Genomic DNA, 19,953 nt, shown 5'->3' on the forward strand with positions numbered 1-19,953 from the left:
GCTTTTAATTGGAGTTATAACCATGAGAAGTGTTTTGTTTGTTTATTCACCATTAGTTTTTTTATGTTTTTGAAACATAAAACATTTTTATGAGATTCCTCAGAGAGGTATACTTAAGCTTGTTCTTGGTGCTAAACTGAGCATACTGTTATTGCATCTTCAAAAATGAAGACAAATGGCAGTATAATTCCCACAAGAAAAAGAAAAATATTCTGCAGTATATGTTGAAAGACCTGCAATGATCTGACCAAAAACAGCTTCTAAATAAATGACACATACACCAAACACAAAGGGACTGCAGACCCAATCCCAATCCATTGCACAGCCAGCACAGCACATTCTGTTCAGATTGAAAAATCAGACTCAGGCTGCTTAAGACATGCTGGCTGTGGGGCAGTCTGGGGAAACGCACTGACACTTCTCAAAAGCAGCGGTACATCGACAGGGAACTAGACAGAGGAAAGACTACTGGACCTGTCGTGTGAAAAAACACATTTTATTATTGACATGTTCTGCAGTCAGAGAGACAGTTTCAATAGTCATCTCTTCTTTATTTGTTACGGTTTTGATGGCCAATAAAAAAAGGATTTAAAAAGCTATCCCCACCCCAATATAAAGCACTTGCATGAGCATTAAAAAATAAAGCGAGACAATGGGGCTTGTGTCATTTTCTTTACACATGTGAATGTGGGGCACTAGGGGTTAGTACCTAAACCAAGTAACCTTTCTGTGCTTTCATCTCTTCTGCCTCAAATTTGAATATGAAAAGCCTTTCCCAGTCAGACCATCACTTTAATGGCATTTGGCTTATTAGGTTTTAGAAGGAAAGAAAAAAACTCCACTAAATATTTCATCATGCCATGCTAATCCTCGTAATATTGTGAAAGTCTTGTATCTGCATTGCTGGAGAAAAAAAGGATGGCTTGAGTAAAATGTCTGAATCTACTAAATAATAAAACGCTATTATTGAAATATTCAGATTTAGTTTCTTGTTAAAAGTATCTTTAAAACATGAGAAGTGAATGTGTGATAAAATAAAAGGGCTACGGCCAAACACATTTCAGTACCCTAATGCTATGTAAGCCAGTGGAAAATACATGTTTTTTGGGGGGGGCTTTTCCTATGCAATCTGCACCCTGATTTGTTTAAAATTATATCAGCCAGTCTGCTCTCTAAAGATAAGACTCAGACTCAAACTCAAACCACAATCCAGCAAAGTGAGTTGCAAACATTTGTCTATGTTGTTGTGCTAGCTCATTCCTCAATTTCTGTTTTCAATTTCTGTATTGTTAAAGCAGGTTGAGGACTTATCTACCTAACAATATTCACATACCCTCCAACATTTGACAGATGCGAATAGGTACACTGTAGTGTTGTTTATTATTATTATTATTATTATTATTATTATTATTATTGTTATTATTATTATTATTATTATTATTGTTGTTGTTGTTGTCATTACTGTATCGCTTATATTGTTATTATTGTTAATAGTAGTAGTTGTTGTTGTTTTTGTTATTATTGTAAGGTTAAAGCACATTTAAGCTAGTTGTTTTGGTTTTTAAACTACAAACGACACAATCAAAATTCAGCTACAGGCAGGAATGCAGTATTATATTTTTCAGAATTGATAAGTGTTTATTTTACAGAGGGGGGTTAGCTTATCAATGTAACAGTTGTATTTACCTTAATTGTGATTGCTTAGTAAGTTTTTCTTTATTTTTGTATTTTTTTTTTTGTCAGTACTATATGTTTCAAATTCTAGTGAGATTCCATAAAAGAGCATGAAGTTTGTTTTATATAAATGCACAAACCTACTGCATTGAAAGAATCCATTCCCAACAGAGGAGGCTTGTTGGCAAGTTGCTGACGTCACTGCCCTGTGACTTTTGCTAGTGTATTGCATGTGCAGTTAGACAATAAAAATGGGGAGCCAACTCCAGGACCGTGATATATCCGAATCCGCAGTGTAGCGAGGGGCGCTATTGCAAGGTGTGTGTGTGTGTGTGTGTGTGTGTGTGTGTGTGTGTGTGTGTGTCTATATATGTATATATTCATATATACATATATACATGTATATACACTATATATATGTATATATACATATATATATGTATATATACATAGACATACATATATATATATATATATCTATATATATATATATATATATATATAGTTATACCATACGATATGCTTGCATGTATGTGTGTACAAAGCAGTATAGAGCGAGTTTGGTTCAAGTGATTTAAGTTAAGTTGCTATCTATATTTAAAGCTTTGAATCCTGTGGTCATGTGAATCTGGGAAGACTTCTCCCTTGTTTAAAGTAATATGTGATTCGCCCCAGCTGTAGTTGGGACATGATGAAGCTTTCTCGTAGCGTCTGGGCACTGTGGGCTAGCGTTCCTACAACTGCTTGGCAAACTTGGAACTTCGTTATCTGTTCCTGACCACGCATTGACATTTGTGGTTAACACTGATAGATTAATAAATATGCGATTTAAAGAAGACTTTATTTTGGCCACCCAGACCGACAAAAAAAAACAGTGGTTGACCATAAACCCTCCTCGGAAACACCACATCCAGGGTGATGAAAGAGCATTCCCCTTATCTTTCTTTCTTTCTTTCTGTGCCTTACACAATTGTGTTCTCGATAAATGTAACTAATCTAAAAGGCACTGCAAAAAAAAAAAAAAAGATTAAAAGGGAAATTTCACACTTCAACAAAGCATTTATACAATCCAGACATTAAAAAAATTATATACAGTACACACACACAAACATAAATTGGTTTAGACAAGACACATTCATGGAGGTAACTATGAGATGATTTACAAATTACACAAATGTAAAACTAGTTGAGTGGGATGATCACATCGGCTAAGAATTTAATTAGACATAACAGGAATCACTTTACAGGGCAGAGCATCCCTGAACGCATTGATAAACAATTTGCAAACAGTGATATTCATGCTTGACAACTGGAGGCAACCAAATTAACCTGCTCAGCACAACACAGCGGAGCACTGCATAATCTGCCAGCCAGCCTGGGCCTAGCAGTGCAGTTATTCGAAACATCCAAATTGTGAAGACGAGCAGAACTGACACCAATAAGCCGCACATCACTCTAATCAGATATACAGAGCTGAACACCTGAGACATTAACACCATCAGATGAGATCAGCCTGTCCTTCTCCAGCGCCACCGCTGTGATGGCTGGAATGGGCCATTCATCTCTTCTGTTTAACTAGATACGCCTGGAAAGTGAGGATTGTTAACACTCGCAGGTCCGGTTTACCTTTTTAATTCAGTCACTGTCTAAATGCAGGGCTCTGTGTAACATGAATATACAGTGCAAAGTTCCTAATAGGATCCTGTGCTGTCAGGGATAGACTTTGATAGCACATACTCCAAAATTCATTTTTGGTTTAGCAGCCACCACTTACCAGTGCATTGTATTGTCAGCTGTAGTGATTTATTCACTTCACATTAGCATTGGCTTGCAGCAAACAAGCTGTACCTACAGCATTAACCCTTTAAAGACACAGCTGTTTGGACTGTCATCAGTGTCCTGTCTTTAGTAAAATTATTAAAAATCAGTCTTGTTAGACTACTGGGGGATATAAACATATACATGTTTCCAGTCATGACAGTTACTGTGACAGATAATAGGACAGCTCTGGGTTATTGTTTTTTGGGCAGAAATAAATCATTTTAATTTTTTTTTTTTTTTTTTTTCCGCAGCCATCTGAAAAGATCCGGATTGAAATTGTGTCCCTCACCCTGTCCCCAGAGTCTCGGGCAGCAGCAGACGACAGCATCCTGAACCTCTTTGTAGAGTACAGATTCCTCAACCTGCCTGCTGAGGAGACCCCCATGTCACTGTCCAAACTGGAGCGTGGACAGACCATACACTACAACTACAGCAATGGTAAGAGACCCCCATGTCAACGTCCAAACTGGAGCGTGGACAGACCATACACTACAGCTACAGCAATGGTAAGAGACCCCCATGTCACTGTCCAAACTGGAGCGTGGACAGACCATACAATACAACTACAGCAATGGTAAGAGACCCCCATGTCAATGTCCAAACTGGAGCGTGGACAGACCATACACTACAGCTACAGCAACGGTAAGAACCACGGAACTGGAGAACCTAAAGCAAAGTTAAAATAAGTGCATTTGAATTTGAAATAGCGATTCTGCAATAGAAGCAAGACAAGCAAAGTATTTAACAGTCTGTAATTTAGGTCTAAACTCCCAGAAACATTTGTTGCTGAGGTTTGTGTTATACGATGTGTCCCCTCGTTTAAACTGTGTGTGAAGCTCCGTGTCTAGGCTCCTGGTCAGGTTCAATCCATGGGATTCGAGTTGGGATTTTTAAAAAAAAAAATTAAATTTTTTGTAATTTCTGAATAGTCTCTTGAAAGGTGTTCTCCTTTTGTTTCAGTTCTTCAGTCTTCATTAATGTCATAAGAAAAGCCTGTAATCTGATAACGGAAATGAATCCAGAGCAGGTGTTGATTGAGGTTTTTACTCTCTCGCTCAGGAGGTGTAATTTAGACTTGTCTGCATTGTGATATCCAGGGTTAACAGAACATTATCTTTAATAAAAATGAGATTTACCTGAATAGCAGCTTAGAGTGAAATTAAAAGACGTACTGAGTTGAACCACGAATCCACAAGCAATAACATCTAAAGCTAGTTGAAGAACTCATTAATTCAGTTAAATCCATGTGTTATTTAGGATATCTTCATTGTAATATTTTGTTCACTGTCTGCACACCTTTGGAAAGGTGGGTGTTTTTATTACTGTAATATTTTTTTTATTTTTTTCGACAGGCAGCTAATGAAAAATGCTGTTAAATCTTTGTTTAAAAAAAAAACAAACAGTTAAGCCTTGTTTGGTATTACTGTAATTATGTCCCTTTTGAGAATGGTAGGAGAATCCTCATTCTGTTTTTATAAATTCATGTCTTCACAAAGCGGTAACTGGGTAATAAGTGGCGATTAAGGTTGCCTATAGCATAATGATAGCCAGTGCCAAGGGAAATGTGTTGTTTTTTAGTTTTTTTTCTCTTGTCACTTGTGATTATGAAGGTTTACTGTGGAATTTACAGGGTCAACCCAATAAGTCACTATTAAACAACCTATCATACCATGTTCATGCAAGGGACTTGACACATGGCAGATTACATATGAGTGCCTTCACTAAATCAGCTAGTAACAGAAGACTTCATCACAGGTTGTCCTATAGACTGGTCAGAAGCCTGGGCTGTACTGTAGCCTTGATGGTTGACTGCCAAGTGGTAATTATTAGGCAGGAAATAGTTAATAAACCCAACCTTTAGGAGACGATATAGTGGGCTGTGGTATCCTAAATGCTGCGTACAGTACTGTGGATTTGGTTCCCCCTAATGCTACACCTCTTACCATTGTCATGGCAGCAGGAGCAGAGGATTAAATTGCTGCCGTTGTCAGAAAGGACAAGCTCTCTGCTATATCTGTCATTATCAGCGACTCCTGGGCTGAAAGAAAACGCATTAAATCCCCTCACATACACGACAATAGAGGCTGCAGGCTTTTCCAGCTGAGACTGCCAGTGTCACTAACAGGAGGTGACAGTGGCATGCTCAGGCAATGCCTGTATCCCTTTTGACAGCACGCACATCAACCTGCCAGTGACAAGACATCAAATCACATGATCTCAGGACTGAATACCGGCTCCCCTTCGCCGGCTGCTTTCCTCTTCAAGTAAACATTGAAAAATAGGGAGAGGCGAGGGGGGGAATCACTTCCTGCTTTTATATGGCTACCTAAATGGAATGCAAGAGCTCTCCAGTGTCAGATTGCATCAAGTAACGCACTGTGCCTGTTGTCCTGACAGTGATCCATGTGGATAAAGAAAATAACCAGGCAAGACGAGATTTCCTGAGGTCTTTGCTCCAGGGACAAGACCCAGCGCATGAGAGGTAAACATTAGTGGCACAAACATCATCAAACACTTTATTTTTTTCATCTGACGCCGCTGTGATGAATATGTACTCTGCCAGTAAAGATCACTGTAAAGAAACGACAACAGGACGGAACCCTGATCTTTATCCCAATAGCTGGATTGTCTGTCTGTCTGTCTGCCTGCCTGCCTTGTCAGCAAAGACCATTCACAGTAATAATGTCATTAAATGGCACCCTGGTATTTAGCCCAGTGTGGCACACCATCAAATCTGACAGAGAGAGATTATAAAGCTTTTAAGATACACAGTCAACACGAGTCCAGTCTATCTAGGATCAGTCTATCCAGTCTGTCCATGCATACACCTGCAGTGCTGGTAAGAAGCACACGTTTATAAAGTTTTCATTCCACTTAGCAGCCGATATATAGCACATTACTGTTCAATTCAAAATAAAATATGCATGAAAGCATACTCCAGCCTAAAGTTAATACATCAGTCTGTCATCATTTTTAACAGGATATACACCCTTGTAAGTATTACACTGACTGGTCTGTCTTCTCGAGAAACCAAGACTAGTAACTTCTCTGTGACATTTACAAGAGGGATTCTGTGCTTACAGTGGAAGCAGTCAGAGTCCCTTTTCCTAAACCTTGGCATGTCATGTATATATGATCATGAGAATGCCTCATTGTGTCAGTTGGCAGCTAAGAAAATGCCACCCAAATACAGTGATCAGGCTTTTGACAGCCAGCAACATGGTTATCCAAGTTAGAGACTACTGTGTGTTATTTTAGAGAACACTTTATGGAGGCACTGTGGTCCAATGGTTAAAGTCCAGGGCTTGTAACCAGAAGGTCACCGGTTCAAATCTTACCTCTGCCACTGACTGACTCACTGTGTGTGACCCTGAGCAAGTCACTTCACCTCATTGTGCTCCATCCTGTGGATGAGATGTTAAATCAATGTCCTATTGTAAGTGACTCTGCATATAATGCACAATTCACAGCCTACCTCTGTAAAGTGCTCTGTGATGAAAGGTGCTATATAAAAATATGTTATTATTATTATTATTATAAGGATTTGATATATTCTGCATACAACATTTCCTACACAAAATTAAAAACACATTTCAAATTTTTGCAATTATAAAATGTTTATAGGGTTATGATCTTAAAAAGCAAACCTCATTTTAATCCTCATGGGTGGGGGTGGATTTTAATTTTTACTAAAATGGTAGGTCCTTGTAATTTCACATTACTAATGAGTGTGTTTGTTGTTTTGCAGTGTCTCCCCTTTGATAATATTAAGTATGTTTTACTTTCAATTAGTACCACTTGATTTCTTTGAGCAATGGCATTGTGCAAACCGGGATTCCATTAAGCTTAACTTTTGTTTGACTTTGTAAGATCCTTATTAAGAGGTTCAAAGCATTCAAGTTTACAAGCATCTAAGGTTTGAGAGCTCCTGCCAAGACATATCAAAAGAAGAGTATTGTACTATAAATTCCTGTCCCTTGGTCAATACAAATGTTTTGGCCACAGCAGAAACCACTAATTCAAATCAGCTCCAGCAAAACACTGTCATTATGCATATATTTTTAGAGAGAGAGAGAGAAACTGAATTTGGATCTTATGTTTAATATCTTAGGTCTTTTTCACCCTTAGGGAAAAAAATTATATATTTAGTCCTTGGCTGGAACTCAGTTCAATGAGATTACTCATTGTCCTGAAATGTACTCCCAAGACTGCAGCAATATCTTGATGTTGTGTCAGTTTCTTGGTTTTGTTTCTGTGACAGCATCAAGTTTACTGTGGTTAGCGACCCTCCTGAAGACGAGCAGGACATGGAGTGTGAAGATGTTGGCTTTGCTTTTGTCAACATCCGAGACATCTTTCAGGATAAACAGGATGTCATAGAGAGAAACATCAACAGTAAGTACAGCATGCTGAGGCTCTGCTAGTGCGTTCTATATGCAGCTTTCATTTTACAGATATCCACGTATGATGCATTTTACAGTAGTCATTTTATAGTCAAAGATGTTTTTCTTGTTGTTAATATCATTGGACTTGAAGTTTCGAGGTATCGCACATTATTTATTGAAAGAAAAAATATATTGCTCTAGAAAAAGGTCTAAAAAGATTTCCTTGTGAAAGTCCATCACATCATGATTATTAATTTAAAGGTATGCTGAGAGTTATATTCTTTTTATTTTGTTTAGCAGTGTTATCAAAAAAGATCCAACATTGTTCTAAGTGCAGTTCCACGTGTGCACATTCATGACATTAAGGACTAGGCCTACATAAAGAATTTAAACAAAGCAAGAGACGGTTTTCAAGACCTTAAATAGCAAGGAGTTTTAGTGTTTAGAGGAAAACGTTGTTTGTTCTCATGTCAGGACTCGATCAATATGATACATCAAACAAATGCTACTTTCATAGGAATACCATGGAAAGGGGCGGGGGAAGACAGTACTGTGGTTGTCGGGTTTCCTTTCCGTTAACGTAGCTGGGCTGACAAAAACTAACCAAGCCATTCAAACAAGGTGGTGAGAAAACATCAGCAGGAGTAGCTGCAACACATGGATACCTCTCACAAAATGAACTGAATTAAAATGAGATGAGACCGACTATGTGCTGGACCTTGCCCCGGCACTGCCACTGCCCAGGTTTCACTCTTCAGCCATATTCAACTCTACATCGTCTCTAATCTTCAGTTTAAAATGTATCATACGTGTGATTAACTTATTGTAGGTGTGATTATCTCAAGATCTGTTAATACTCCATTGTACGTTATACAAAGCATTTTCTTTTATTGGTAACACCTTAGTTTAAAGACGTGTTTATAAACAATCAATAACACCTACGTGAATGTGTTATAAAGGGTGTTATAAACAACAACAGACTGCTCATAACATCATGCTGCAGCCAAACAGAGCTCTAAAGGTGTGACCTAATACATAATAAGAAAGCTTGTAGTGACACACATTTTTTTATTTTCTGTTGCTGTAGTTGTCGATGCTCAGGATGACAATGCAGTAATTGGAAAACTGAAGGTTACCGTTGTGGCTCTCCAAGCTCTACGTTCTGTCATTGAAGACTAGCACTGATGAAATGTACGAGAAATAAACAAGAACAATATCGGGGCTGCTTATGCACATTACCTCAGCCTTTTATTTGTTTTGGATTTAAGTGAATTTACAACAACATGTGTGTTTTTTTTCGTTTTTTTTGGATTATAATATGTACTTTTGTGTTTTTGCTACATTATTTCAATTGCACTCATTTAACCATAAAAAAAATATATGAAACACAAAAGTGGATATTTGTCTGATTTCAATGATGCGCTCCCCTGGTAATTATATAATTTGTTACACGCATTTGTGCCAAATGTATGCTAGTTAGATATTTCATTTTTTAATAAAATCTTTCTTTTCAGAATGCCAGCTCAAGCTTTAAGCCCCTGTGCACCCATTCTAAACTAAAGTCTAGTGTTATCTCTAATCACTCGACTAAATGAAAAAGCCTGTTAAGCCTCATTAGGACTTTTACACTGTGATGATTTTATTGGAATTGGTAGATGAAAATTGCCTGGATTAATGTGTTAATCTGCCTCTTTAAAATGCTAATGTCTATTTTATGCACATTAAATCTCAGTGTGCATTTTCTTTGATGTGTGCAATTTCTATCAATTAAAGAGAGAGAACAGAAACAGATTAGCTAACATGTTTCAGCATGGATTTCTACTTTCTGGGCAAAAATCTGCCCTGAGTAGAGAGGGAAGAAAAGGCGCAGTCAGTGTTTGCAAACATGAATGCTGTGTGAGGCAAAAATTACAAAGAGCAGAAACCTGCTAACGTACAGGTATGGTATAGTTAGATCTGAAGAGTTCTGTCTCAAACCTGTGGAGAGTTTATAATGTATTTAAGCAAGACGTATATTGCATCCCCAATAGTTCCATACAAAACTATACAATCATACTACTGTACACTGAAAAAAGCAGCTGCTCTACATACAGTGAAATGAAATCTAAATCTAAAGAAAAAACAAACACAAAGAATCCCCCAAGTTCAAATCGTTCCATTATGCACGTGTAATACTATGTGACTAACCTAGAGACACAAAAGGATGTTGCATTGTAATGCAGATGTTTTAATTTCGTTGAAATCGAGAAGTGAAAACTAGACAGATCAGCATGTACGCAGTCTAATAAAAGCGATGAATCGGAAACTATTTTTAACACAAGTGTACCTGAAACATGCCTCATGCTTTATCCCACTTTCTGTCTGTCTTTTTGAAAGCAAAGTAAAGAAGATGGCATTGTGCATTATATTAACATCGACGTGCTGACAGATTTCTACACAAGAATAGCTAATGAGACCGTACTACTTTATCACTAATTTATTAAATTGCTTATCATTGTTAACCTAATGTGGTCAGGTTTCACTGTTTGCAAACATTTCCTGTTCCTTCATAAGCATATGTAAAGTATTCAGTGGGATAAGTCATTTATTAAAATCAACCTAATTTTCCATGATATATTAAATCTCTGCTTCAGTGATCATAGCCCATTTTATTTAGCGAATTAGGCACCCCCCACATTGTGTGATTAAAGTCCTGGAAAATGAGTCCTCAGCTCGTATTAGCTATCAAAGCCCGCTAATGGCTAGAAGATGGAATAGATTATGAGACAATTCATTACAATTCAACAGCAGAAAAGCAGATATAATGCCAATATGCAGGCATGAATATCTGCACATACTCTGAACCATCTGTGCTCTAATGGCTTCAGTAATGGCTTGCCATCTTCAGCTGGCTTTGAATTGACATCCATGCAATATTAATTTGTTGATGTACAATGGAGGCTGTTGGAATAATTGTGCTCACAGTCAACCCTGAACTTGCAATAGTACCCCCCCCCCCCCCCCCCCCCCCCCCCCCCCCCCCCCGCGCTCCCCTCTGCCTCCCGGGAGCATTGGCAGCACCCTTTCCCCAGAGATTGCTAATCCTCATAACTAATACAGTCCCCTGGTACTGTTCCGCAAACCGCAGACATCTGCAAAGCCTACCACACCATCCCCAGTAAACAGCCACATGTTTGTTGTCACTTAGGCTGGCTCTTATCTCATTTTTTTGGATCCCCAGCTTTCTTTGGCTGGGCTCAGATATATCATCATTAGGAACCATCACAATATATTATAGTAATTCAAACCAGTCGCTATCAGCAAGATTAATTGGGTGGCTTTGGAAAAATGCAATTGCGGTGCCTTTTTCCTAACTGAATGTTGTTGGTTTTCGGTGCAGCTTCCCCTTTGCCAGTGTATGCCATGTCTGATGACAATTCAGGGTCATGGGGCTTTGGGATCCACTAGAGAAAAATAACATTCTCTTCAGTTCAGTAGAAACAGCTGATCCAGATCCCAGAAAACAAATTGGAATAAAAAAATAAAAAAAAAACACATTTTATAACTGGCCTAACAAAACCTCCAAAAGCATTGGGAAACAGTTAGAATTGCCACCGCGTTCTCCAAGCCTCTTCACCCTGAGGAGATGCACATTTTTCTATGTAACAGCAGAATTAACAGAGCTATGTTGTGTTGGTTTCCAGTCGGTACACGCTCACCGAGACAGTTTCATGCTCAAAGCAAAAGAAGCTGAGAAGCTGGGATGATCTCAACCCAACCTTAGGAACAGTGTCACCCCAGGGCGTTCTCTTGATTTAATACTGCTGGACAGTGCCAAGCTGAAGTGGTTATTGGATAACTGTCTGCTATGAAGCTGTTCTCCAGCAGTGGAGGATTCGACACAGTTTTCGATTGACTTGCACATGTCCTGTCGGTACTGCTCTGCTCGTGGAGAGTTTAAAGATTAACCAACATGTCGTGGCAAATTAATGGCAACTTTGGCTCTGGCCTTGCAGCCTATTTTAAGTATACAGTACAGAACACAGGCCAGTAGTGTTCATATATATTTAGGACACACATGTAACCTGGTCAGAATTGATGAATGGTTGTGCACTAATTATCCAAATACACAGGCACTGGTGCCACCTGAATCTGAGTAGGTGAAAAATAACAGTTGAGGTGCCTCTAGGCTTTTGATGCCATAGTAACTATACTCACTTATTTCTATTTCAATCTACTGAGGTGTTTGTGATGTAATTTACTATTTAATTTACTTTTGTATTATATTCAATCTCTCTCTCTCTCTCTCTCTCTCTCTCTCTCTCTCTCTCTCTCTCTCTCTCTCTCTCTCTATTAAAGATTAAATACAGGTAGTTATTAATGTCCCCTGTATGTAATGACCTCTGGTAAAACAATCAGCTTCAGAGTTTCTGCCCCACCTCATGGGTTAAGGGTTAAGGGACAGGATCTCCTGCACTGGGGCAATGTGATCATGGACGCTATGTAACTAGGATTAGAAATTTAGAACGACTGACATTTTTATTGTTTATGTAATGAAACAGAAATGCATGTCAATCCATAGAGCCTTGTATGTGTAAGTATGTGCCCTGTGAATGTGCCTCAAGCCATTAGTTCTCTTAAGGGACGAGGGAGTTCTCCATGCTCTCCATGAGATGCCCTGCTAAGGTGTCCCAGGGGCAAGCTGAATTGTGTGGCTACAGTCCACTGAAGCTGAGACCTCAAATGCATTTCTGAACCCGAGACCTTCCTGTGCTCCAAGCAGTGGCCTGTTTGGTCCCATTATCACCTGAAAACAAAGACATCAGCAGCAAGCAGCCCAGCCTCCCAAGGTAGGAGAACAGTAACTGTGACTCGCAACAGCTGCCAATGCTCTGCACTTTACAGGCGTCACAACCAGCATTATGCAGGACGTGCTACTATTAATGTGTTGTCACTGTTAATATCTTTTATCGTTTGTTATGCGGTGTTGCTATGGAATCGCATGCTAATGAAAGCGAGGAGTCTCTTCAGAGGAACAAAAGCAAGGCCCACATCAGGTTTTCACGTGTTATGTATTTAGTTATAGTTGCCGCAAACATGGAAATAAAATAATTCTCCCCATCATGGGGCGGTCACGTGACCACGATGTCATCGTCGTCCCTCCACTCACCCCCCACATTGGAGTGCTGCAAAGGGACATACATCACACCAGACTGTTGACATCAACTGCTGTGGCAACGAGAAACAGGGTTCCTACATCTGTTCAGACAACAGCCCTCTTAACATTTTTGTGGATTTGGATAATAAGAGCCTTAGTCAAACTGGCACCCCTATTAAATGCAAAATGATTTCCTTATGCATTAGACAGCAAAATTCGAGTGGCGTCTTTGATAATAGGCAAATAATAAAAGAACAGAGAAACAGGACTCTGAACCTTATCTCTAGCCTGCCAAAACGATAAAATAAATCCCACTTAAAGCTGTGATTCTTAAGAGTGACTGTGTTCCCTTCCTCTGCCAGTAACACTTCCAATTTAGCCTGTATAAATATATAGATATATGTTGAGAGATGAGGTTTTTAATGAATTAAAACAGTACTTTGTTAGCAATACTCCTTGTGCTTGATTTAGACAGTTAAGATAAGTTAATTAAAGGCTTTTTACACACAGACACGCACAGTGTTTTTCTTTTCAGAAAATCCCTACATTATACATGTTAGGTCATTTTTTAGTTTGGTTCCACTGTGCTGCCCAGTGGAATCAATCAATCACTCATAATTTCCTATCATTAAAGTAACTAACCAGCCCATCATAAAAACTGCTGGAAGAAAAGCAATATGTGTTCCTGTAGAGCAAGCATTGAGTTCAGGGATAAAGTCAGGTGTCTGACTAACCGTGTTCCGTCCACTGTCAGATTTCTGATTTAAATTCACCAGTCAGGTGGCAGGCAGAGGATCCTGATTGGTTGTTTTAGGCCACAGGTTGGTCCTCTGAGTTCTAGCACATTTTCTTTGTAACACGAAAAGAATAGATCCCCCTCTAACCAGCCAAATGCTGGTGTAGTTTACTGTAGTACCTATTAGTACATTTTAAAAGTAGACCTGCTTTTGTGTTATGCTATGTTAGCCTTCCAAGCTTTTAAGAGGTTGGTTAGATTCAACTCGCTCAACTCGCTCAACTTGGGCCCACGTCTGCCAACGTGTTTGTCACCGCAGTTCTGGGGACATCTCATTAAATGACCAAATTGCTCAAAAGTTGTAATAACGAACATAAGGGCATGTTTACGTGAACAAATAAATAACAGGAACCGCTGTAAACTAAGTGATTGACAATATAGAGTGCAGTTATTTACCTACTATTCAAACAAGTATGTTTAATCAGCATATCAGTTTTGATAGAGATGTGTTTTTTTTTTTTTTTTTTTTTTTTAAAGAAAAGACATTTCCAAATGCTGAATATTTATGTTTACAACTCTGCCATGCCAGTAATAACATGTAGGGTAACAAGGTTTGATTGCCATCTTTATTCTGGAACAAAAGGTTATGGTTTTATTCCAGCCCTTTCTGATCCTGGGATTGTAAAAGGTCCAGGGTTGTTGCTGCACAGAATAATAATAATAATAATAATAATAATAATAATAATAATAATAATAATAATAATGAGCAACATTCAGTTACATTTTATAATTTGGAGATCAAATGTAAAGGCTGATCAAAACACTTCCCAATCCCCCATTGTCTATTTTTAGTGAAGTTCTAGGCATTACTAAGTTCCTTTTCTTCAGCTCTACAGTACACATGCTTCTTCAGCTCATAGATGCTTGACGCTGCATGTAACCCATGTGCATGCTTTCAAAATCGTCTTGCTATTCAGAAAGGGCAGTGTGGATGGAAAAATGACAGTTTTACTATAACATACTTTATTATTATTATTTATTTTTGTATTAATTTTTCTTGCAAAAGGACATGTCAAAGCCATCGCAATGGCAGAGAATGACCCAATTAGAATGTCATGTGCATTTAAGTGTTATGAATATGTCTCTATACACACTAGACTCCTGCTGCAAGCCGTGCCAGGCATTGTTGCTATCAGGGTTCTGCCAAGCTGTAAAGTATTATTAACATTGTTTGATAATGTCTACAAATGAATTGGATATGAAAAGGAATATTGAAATAATACATCTGAACAGCTTATATAAATTACATGAGTATGAGAATCATTTTGAAATACAGGCAGCACATTGGTAATACATTCCAATGGATTGTGACAGGAATGGCAGCCATTCCTCTGGAACTCCTATGGATTTGTGGTCATTGTTTGAAAGTGCTTCCATATTAGCTTCTAACTGGCATTTCCTTTCCCAAGCGCTGTATGCAGGGTGTGTGCAGAATCATGCAGACACCTCAAAGGTTTTTATTCTCAAATTGATTTAAAAATTGGCCGATCTTAACACAGACACCGTTCCTGTAATAATGACTGTGGAGCCTCTAATATAGTTTACCACAGTTAAGCAAATCAAACCTCTGGCAGTGTAGCTTTAAACACACTGTACTTGAACCATCGAGGAGGACCCTATTTGAATCATTTCAAAGACGGCAGGACTTTGGCCACGGCTTAGCTCAACTCAATAGACCCAATAGGAGGGAAGTGCTCAATGGACATCAATGAAAGAGAAAGGCATAGACTGGCATGAGTTCCACTGTACAGCAGATAGCGTAGCCTGTAACTTTTCAGAACTGGTGCACTTAACACACTGCTGAGAGGGTTTTTAACTCTAGCCTTGCTTTAGACGCTGCTGTTTTCTTTTCTGCTGTTAGAGTTTCGCATCCCCTTCTCTTACAGTGCGTACCGGATCCTGTGTGCTGTAATGTCACTTTGTGCGCTGAGTTACGATCCCTGTCTTTTATACAGTACTGCGCTGGGCAGAGCTAGAAAACAGTGCTTGTAAATAACATGACCCCAGCCAATACTGTCCTTATGATACAGGATTGAAACACAAGCACTGAATTACTTCTCTCAATTCCTTGACAGTAGCTGTATGTGATGTGTTTAACTAACACATATCGTCACATCTCAGGGCAAGAGTGCTACAGTTTGTGTTTGAGTTTTTTGGACTGCTTTTTTTTTAACCCCACTGTGTGTTTAAATGCATGTTGTTTATAGTGTACTGGATGCATATATACTGGAGTAAGGGGATGAAAATATTTAATTTCATATACAGGTTGTATTTGAACTTCATACAGAACAACCAGGGTTACAGAATGATAATTAACCTTGGATTCTGATTATATTTGCATTGGTGTTTCAATTTATAATTTTGGTTAAGGGTTTATTTATCAATAATGGGTAAACACTTTACAGTACACAGGAAGGGTTTGCAGGCTTTCAGACATTTAGTTTGTTGTCGTTTTTAGTGGAGAGCTTGTGCCCCCTGCTGGATTTTGAGAGAACACCAAATTATTTTTACAGTGAAGAACGTTTTGATAGCCATCCCAGAATATAATGGTATGCTTGTGGTAATCATTGAAATTGTGTAATTCCAAAGAGGTGACACAATAAGCAAGCCATTAAATTATTCAAGTCAAATATAATCAAATAGCTTTCATTGCAATCTGTTTTTGAAAATTGTGACATTTTTGTTGTGTATTATTTTAGGTAGAAAAATTTGCAGCACAATGTTTTTGCTGTATATATATAAATTTCCAAAACGTTCAAATTCTTTTAACCATTTCAGACACACACAGACCTGGTCAGTTCTTATTCCATCACTGTCAAAAATATAGACGTGACAGCTCTCTGCTTATAAATATACATTTACAATGCGTTTTATTTGGTATTTACAATTTATACTTCTGAAAACTATAGCAAATTTTAGTAAATATTTATCATTCATTAACCAGTCAAAGGTATATTTATTTCTAAACAAAAGTTTTTTTTGTTTTTTTTTTTAATTGTGAAACATTGAGGTTTACATTGAAAGCAAGTCTTATTTGTGTTATTCAGATGAAGGAATCCACCCTATATTTTCATGTTAGTGGGTATCACTTACAAGCTAACACAATGTTAGCTTACAAATAAATGATGGGGAGTATTCCTCAGAACTTTCTGCTGTCTGCGCTCAAGCTTAATAAATGCCGCCTTCTTCTCACGGTGCCAGTACACTGTACTTACTTGTGCCTTCCACTGTTAGCTAATGGGGTACTATTCGAAATACTGGTACACTGATTGCGCTGTAACTGTACCTGTGTGTCTGGTACATTACTGAATCCATGCTCTTAGCACAATATGCTGTTTTAAATACCCATTTTTAATTGCACAGATGTGCATAAATTCTTCTCATCTCACAATTGCATGCCAACCTGTGAGTACAGTGCATTAAAAAATATATGGTAACTACAGTTCTATTCCTGGGTATTCATGTACTAGTATTTTGAAGTGTGTCCATCATAAAACCAGTTACCAATCACTAAACCAGCTGACACAAATGACCTTCATTGTCTGCAAAGTTGAGAGGCTGGCTTCTGGTCATGCAACCAAATTATTCAGAACTAAAAAGCATACATTATGTATGTTACTATATTTAGAGTATCCTCATTTTTTATAAAGACTACAGATTTTAAGGCAAACAAAAAAAGCCTCCGGTAAGTGTCTACATTAATTTAATTTCATAATCCCAAGAAATGAAATCAATCCCTATTGGGATCCTCATTTACTTGGTTAGTGAGACAATATGAAATGAGGTTCGCAGAGCAAAAAATAGGACATTATGGTTGATTGAACACTGACAAAAAGAGGAACATATTAATGCTCAGACACACGTTATATTGAGGGTTTTAGTTTAATGAATGTACGCGTTCATGTGGAAAACAATCAGAAGCAAAAGAAAAAGAAAGAAAATGAATTCAATGAGATTTAATATGTTGGCTGCAGCCATTCAGAGTGGATTTGTGAGCAGGTCTCGCTCTCTCTCTCCAGTGCTGAATTCTGCTCTGCACTGAAGAGCCATTGAAAGAAAGCAAACAGGTGGTGGTGCCACCAAAAGCTGCCCAGAATTGTACTCGGCAGGAGCAGCATTGCCTATTGCCATCCTGTACGTTTCTTAGCCTCATAACAGAGTCAGGGATCGTTTCCAGAGAAATGCTGCATAATGATGGCTTAGCATCTAGAAGCAAATTGTTATTCTTGCATGTGTTAATTTGTTTGTTATTGTCCCAATAGCACCTGCATTATTCCTCTGACCTATGGCGACATGCAATCAGTCTTTTCAGAGGGGCCACATAGTTGTTTTTAAAGAAATCCCTGTGAATGTCAGCATCATGTTCAGGGCATGCCCCCCTTTGTTTGGAAGTTTGATTGAATGGCAGGTTAGAACAGGGAAAAAAAAAACAATATGTGTTTGTACATCTATAAGTCAGTTATATCTAACTGGATTTTGCCCCACTTTTCAGCTCAAGATATACAGTAATTGCTTTTGATGCAAAGTTTTGCACAGTGAAAGAACCCTCTAACAGCAGCTCAGTGAAATAGCCCACTAACAGCAGCTCAGTGAAATAGCCCACTAACAGCAGCTCAGTGAAATAGCCCACTAACAGCAGCTCAGTGAAATAGCCCACTAACAGCAGCTCAGTGAAATAGCCCACTAAATACACATCCCAAAGTGAAATATATAGAATTATTGCTATTTCAGGAGACTGCATTGAGAATTCTAAGATGCAATATGTACAGTTTTAGACCCGCTTTCTTATTACCCAGCCTGCTTCCCTTTGGGAGTCCGTGCTGCTCTGTGTCAGTGGAGATCCCCCTGTAATTTACACACCTGCATTGAATTTGCAGCGTCCACTTGGCGTATGTTCAGTTACATTGGTATCATGTGCTAAAAATAAAAACAGCTTTGATTTAAATCGAAGCGGAGTGCAAAATTACGAAACGCTTCAACTTTTGTATTTTATCAAATTTACATTTTTGCTGTTATGGGAAACTTAAAGCGCATGAGGCCCTTTGTGTTCCCTGCCAAAAATACTGTATACAGTAATACTGTTATTCCAGTAGCAGCGAGGAGAAAAACACTAGCAATCCCGTCTGCCAGCCCTGTCTGTGAATCAAACGCTGAATTTCCATTGCTGTTGGGCTGCACCCGAGCTACGCTGACTTGACCGGGGGATTCTGTTTTAATTGTGGCAGCACTAACAAAACAAACAAGCAAACTAATGGGTTTGGGTTTCATGTGTGATGTTAGTATTAAATAACAACACGCAGTCATCATAGTTTTGGGTCTTTAGTGGACAGTGGTTTCAGAATTAAAATGTGATCTTTTGTTATGTTACAAAATTGGGTAACACTTTACATTGTAATTACTGTGTATTTACTGTAAACATGTGTACTTACACATCATTACAGTGTTATTAAGCAAGTTATAATGTAATTAACGTTTAAATATTTTTGCACGCTATATGCGAGTATGCAGTTGTATCAGAAAGGGGTTATGGTTAGGGTATTCTCATAAAACAAATGAACACATTAAATACATTCTAACTTTGGATAACTGTGACATAGACAGCAATCTGCAGGGTTCTTCAAGATTAAAGCAATGAATGTTTTGTTTTTTGTTTTTTATATATAAGTTTTTGTTTTCTTCTTTGCTGTTTAGCAAATATGGAATACAGTGGCATAGGCCTAATTCAATTCTGATGAAAGAAAAAAGTAATTAAAAGAACCTCGCTATTAGGCCATTGCAGATGGATTAGGTCCTTCAAACACGCTGATTTCAATTTACTGCTAGGGATCATCATAAAACTTTTTTTTTTTGGTTTGTTTTTAAAAGGACTTCACAGTTCCAAATTTCTATGTGGCACTCTCCATGATTAAAGTCTGATTACCTTCCTGGATCGCTGCAGTAATATATTACTGTGTGTTTGGACTCTGTGGGGTGAGTGTACGAGCCAGCAGGCAGGCAGGCAGCTCCATCTGCTTGGACAGGTCACAGCCAGAGCTGCCAACTAAGTTTATCTCTTTGTGCACTGCGATCAGCAGTCGCTCCGAGTGTGTGTGGAAATATGCAGTAAATCAGTTACGTTACTCTCTGAGAAAGGGATCCAG

General features: G+C 38.3%; 1 protein-coding gene across 1 annotated transcript in view; it reads left to right on the plus strand.

Moving 5' to 3' along the window:
* The window catches only part of LOC121325335 (protein fantom-like), a 50,111-nt gene extending 40,313 nt beyond the window's left edge, over positions 1-9,798 (plus strand). Inside the window, exons 22-25 of the mRNA XM_041267762.1 lie at positions 3,747-3,933; positions 5,893-5,977; positions 7,757-7,890; positions 8,968-9,798. Coding sequence (XP_041123696.1) covers positions 3,747-3,933; positions 5,893-5,977; positions 7,757-7,890; positions 8,968-9,059 — 498 coding nt within the window. The 3' untranslated portion in view covers positions 9,060-9,798. The remainder of the gene's footprint in view (positions 1-3,746; positions 3,934-5,892; positions 5,978-7,756; positions 7,891-8,967) is intronic.
* The last annotated feature ends 10,155 nt before the right edge of the window (positions 9,799-19,953 follow it).

Source organism: Polyodon spathula, chromosome 13 (genome assembly GCF_017654505.1).
Source record: "Polyodon spathula isolate WHYD16114869_AA chromosome 13, ASM1765450v1, whole genome shotgun sequence".
NCBI classification, from domain to species: domain Eukaryota; kingdom Metazoa; phylum Chordata; class Actinopteri; order Acipenseriformes; family Polyodontidae; genus Polyodon; species Polyodon spathula.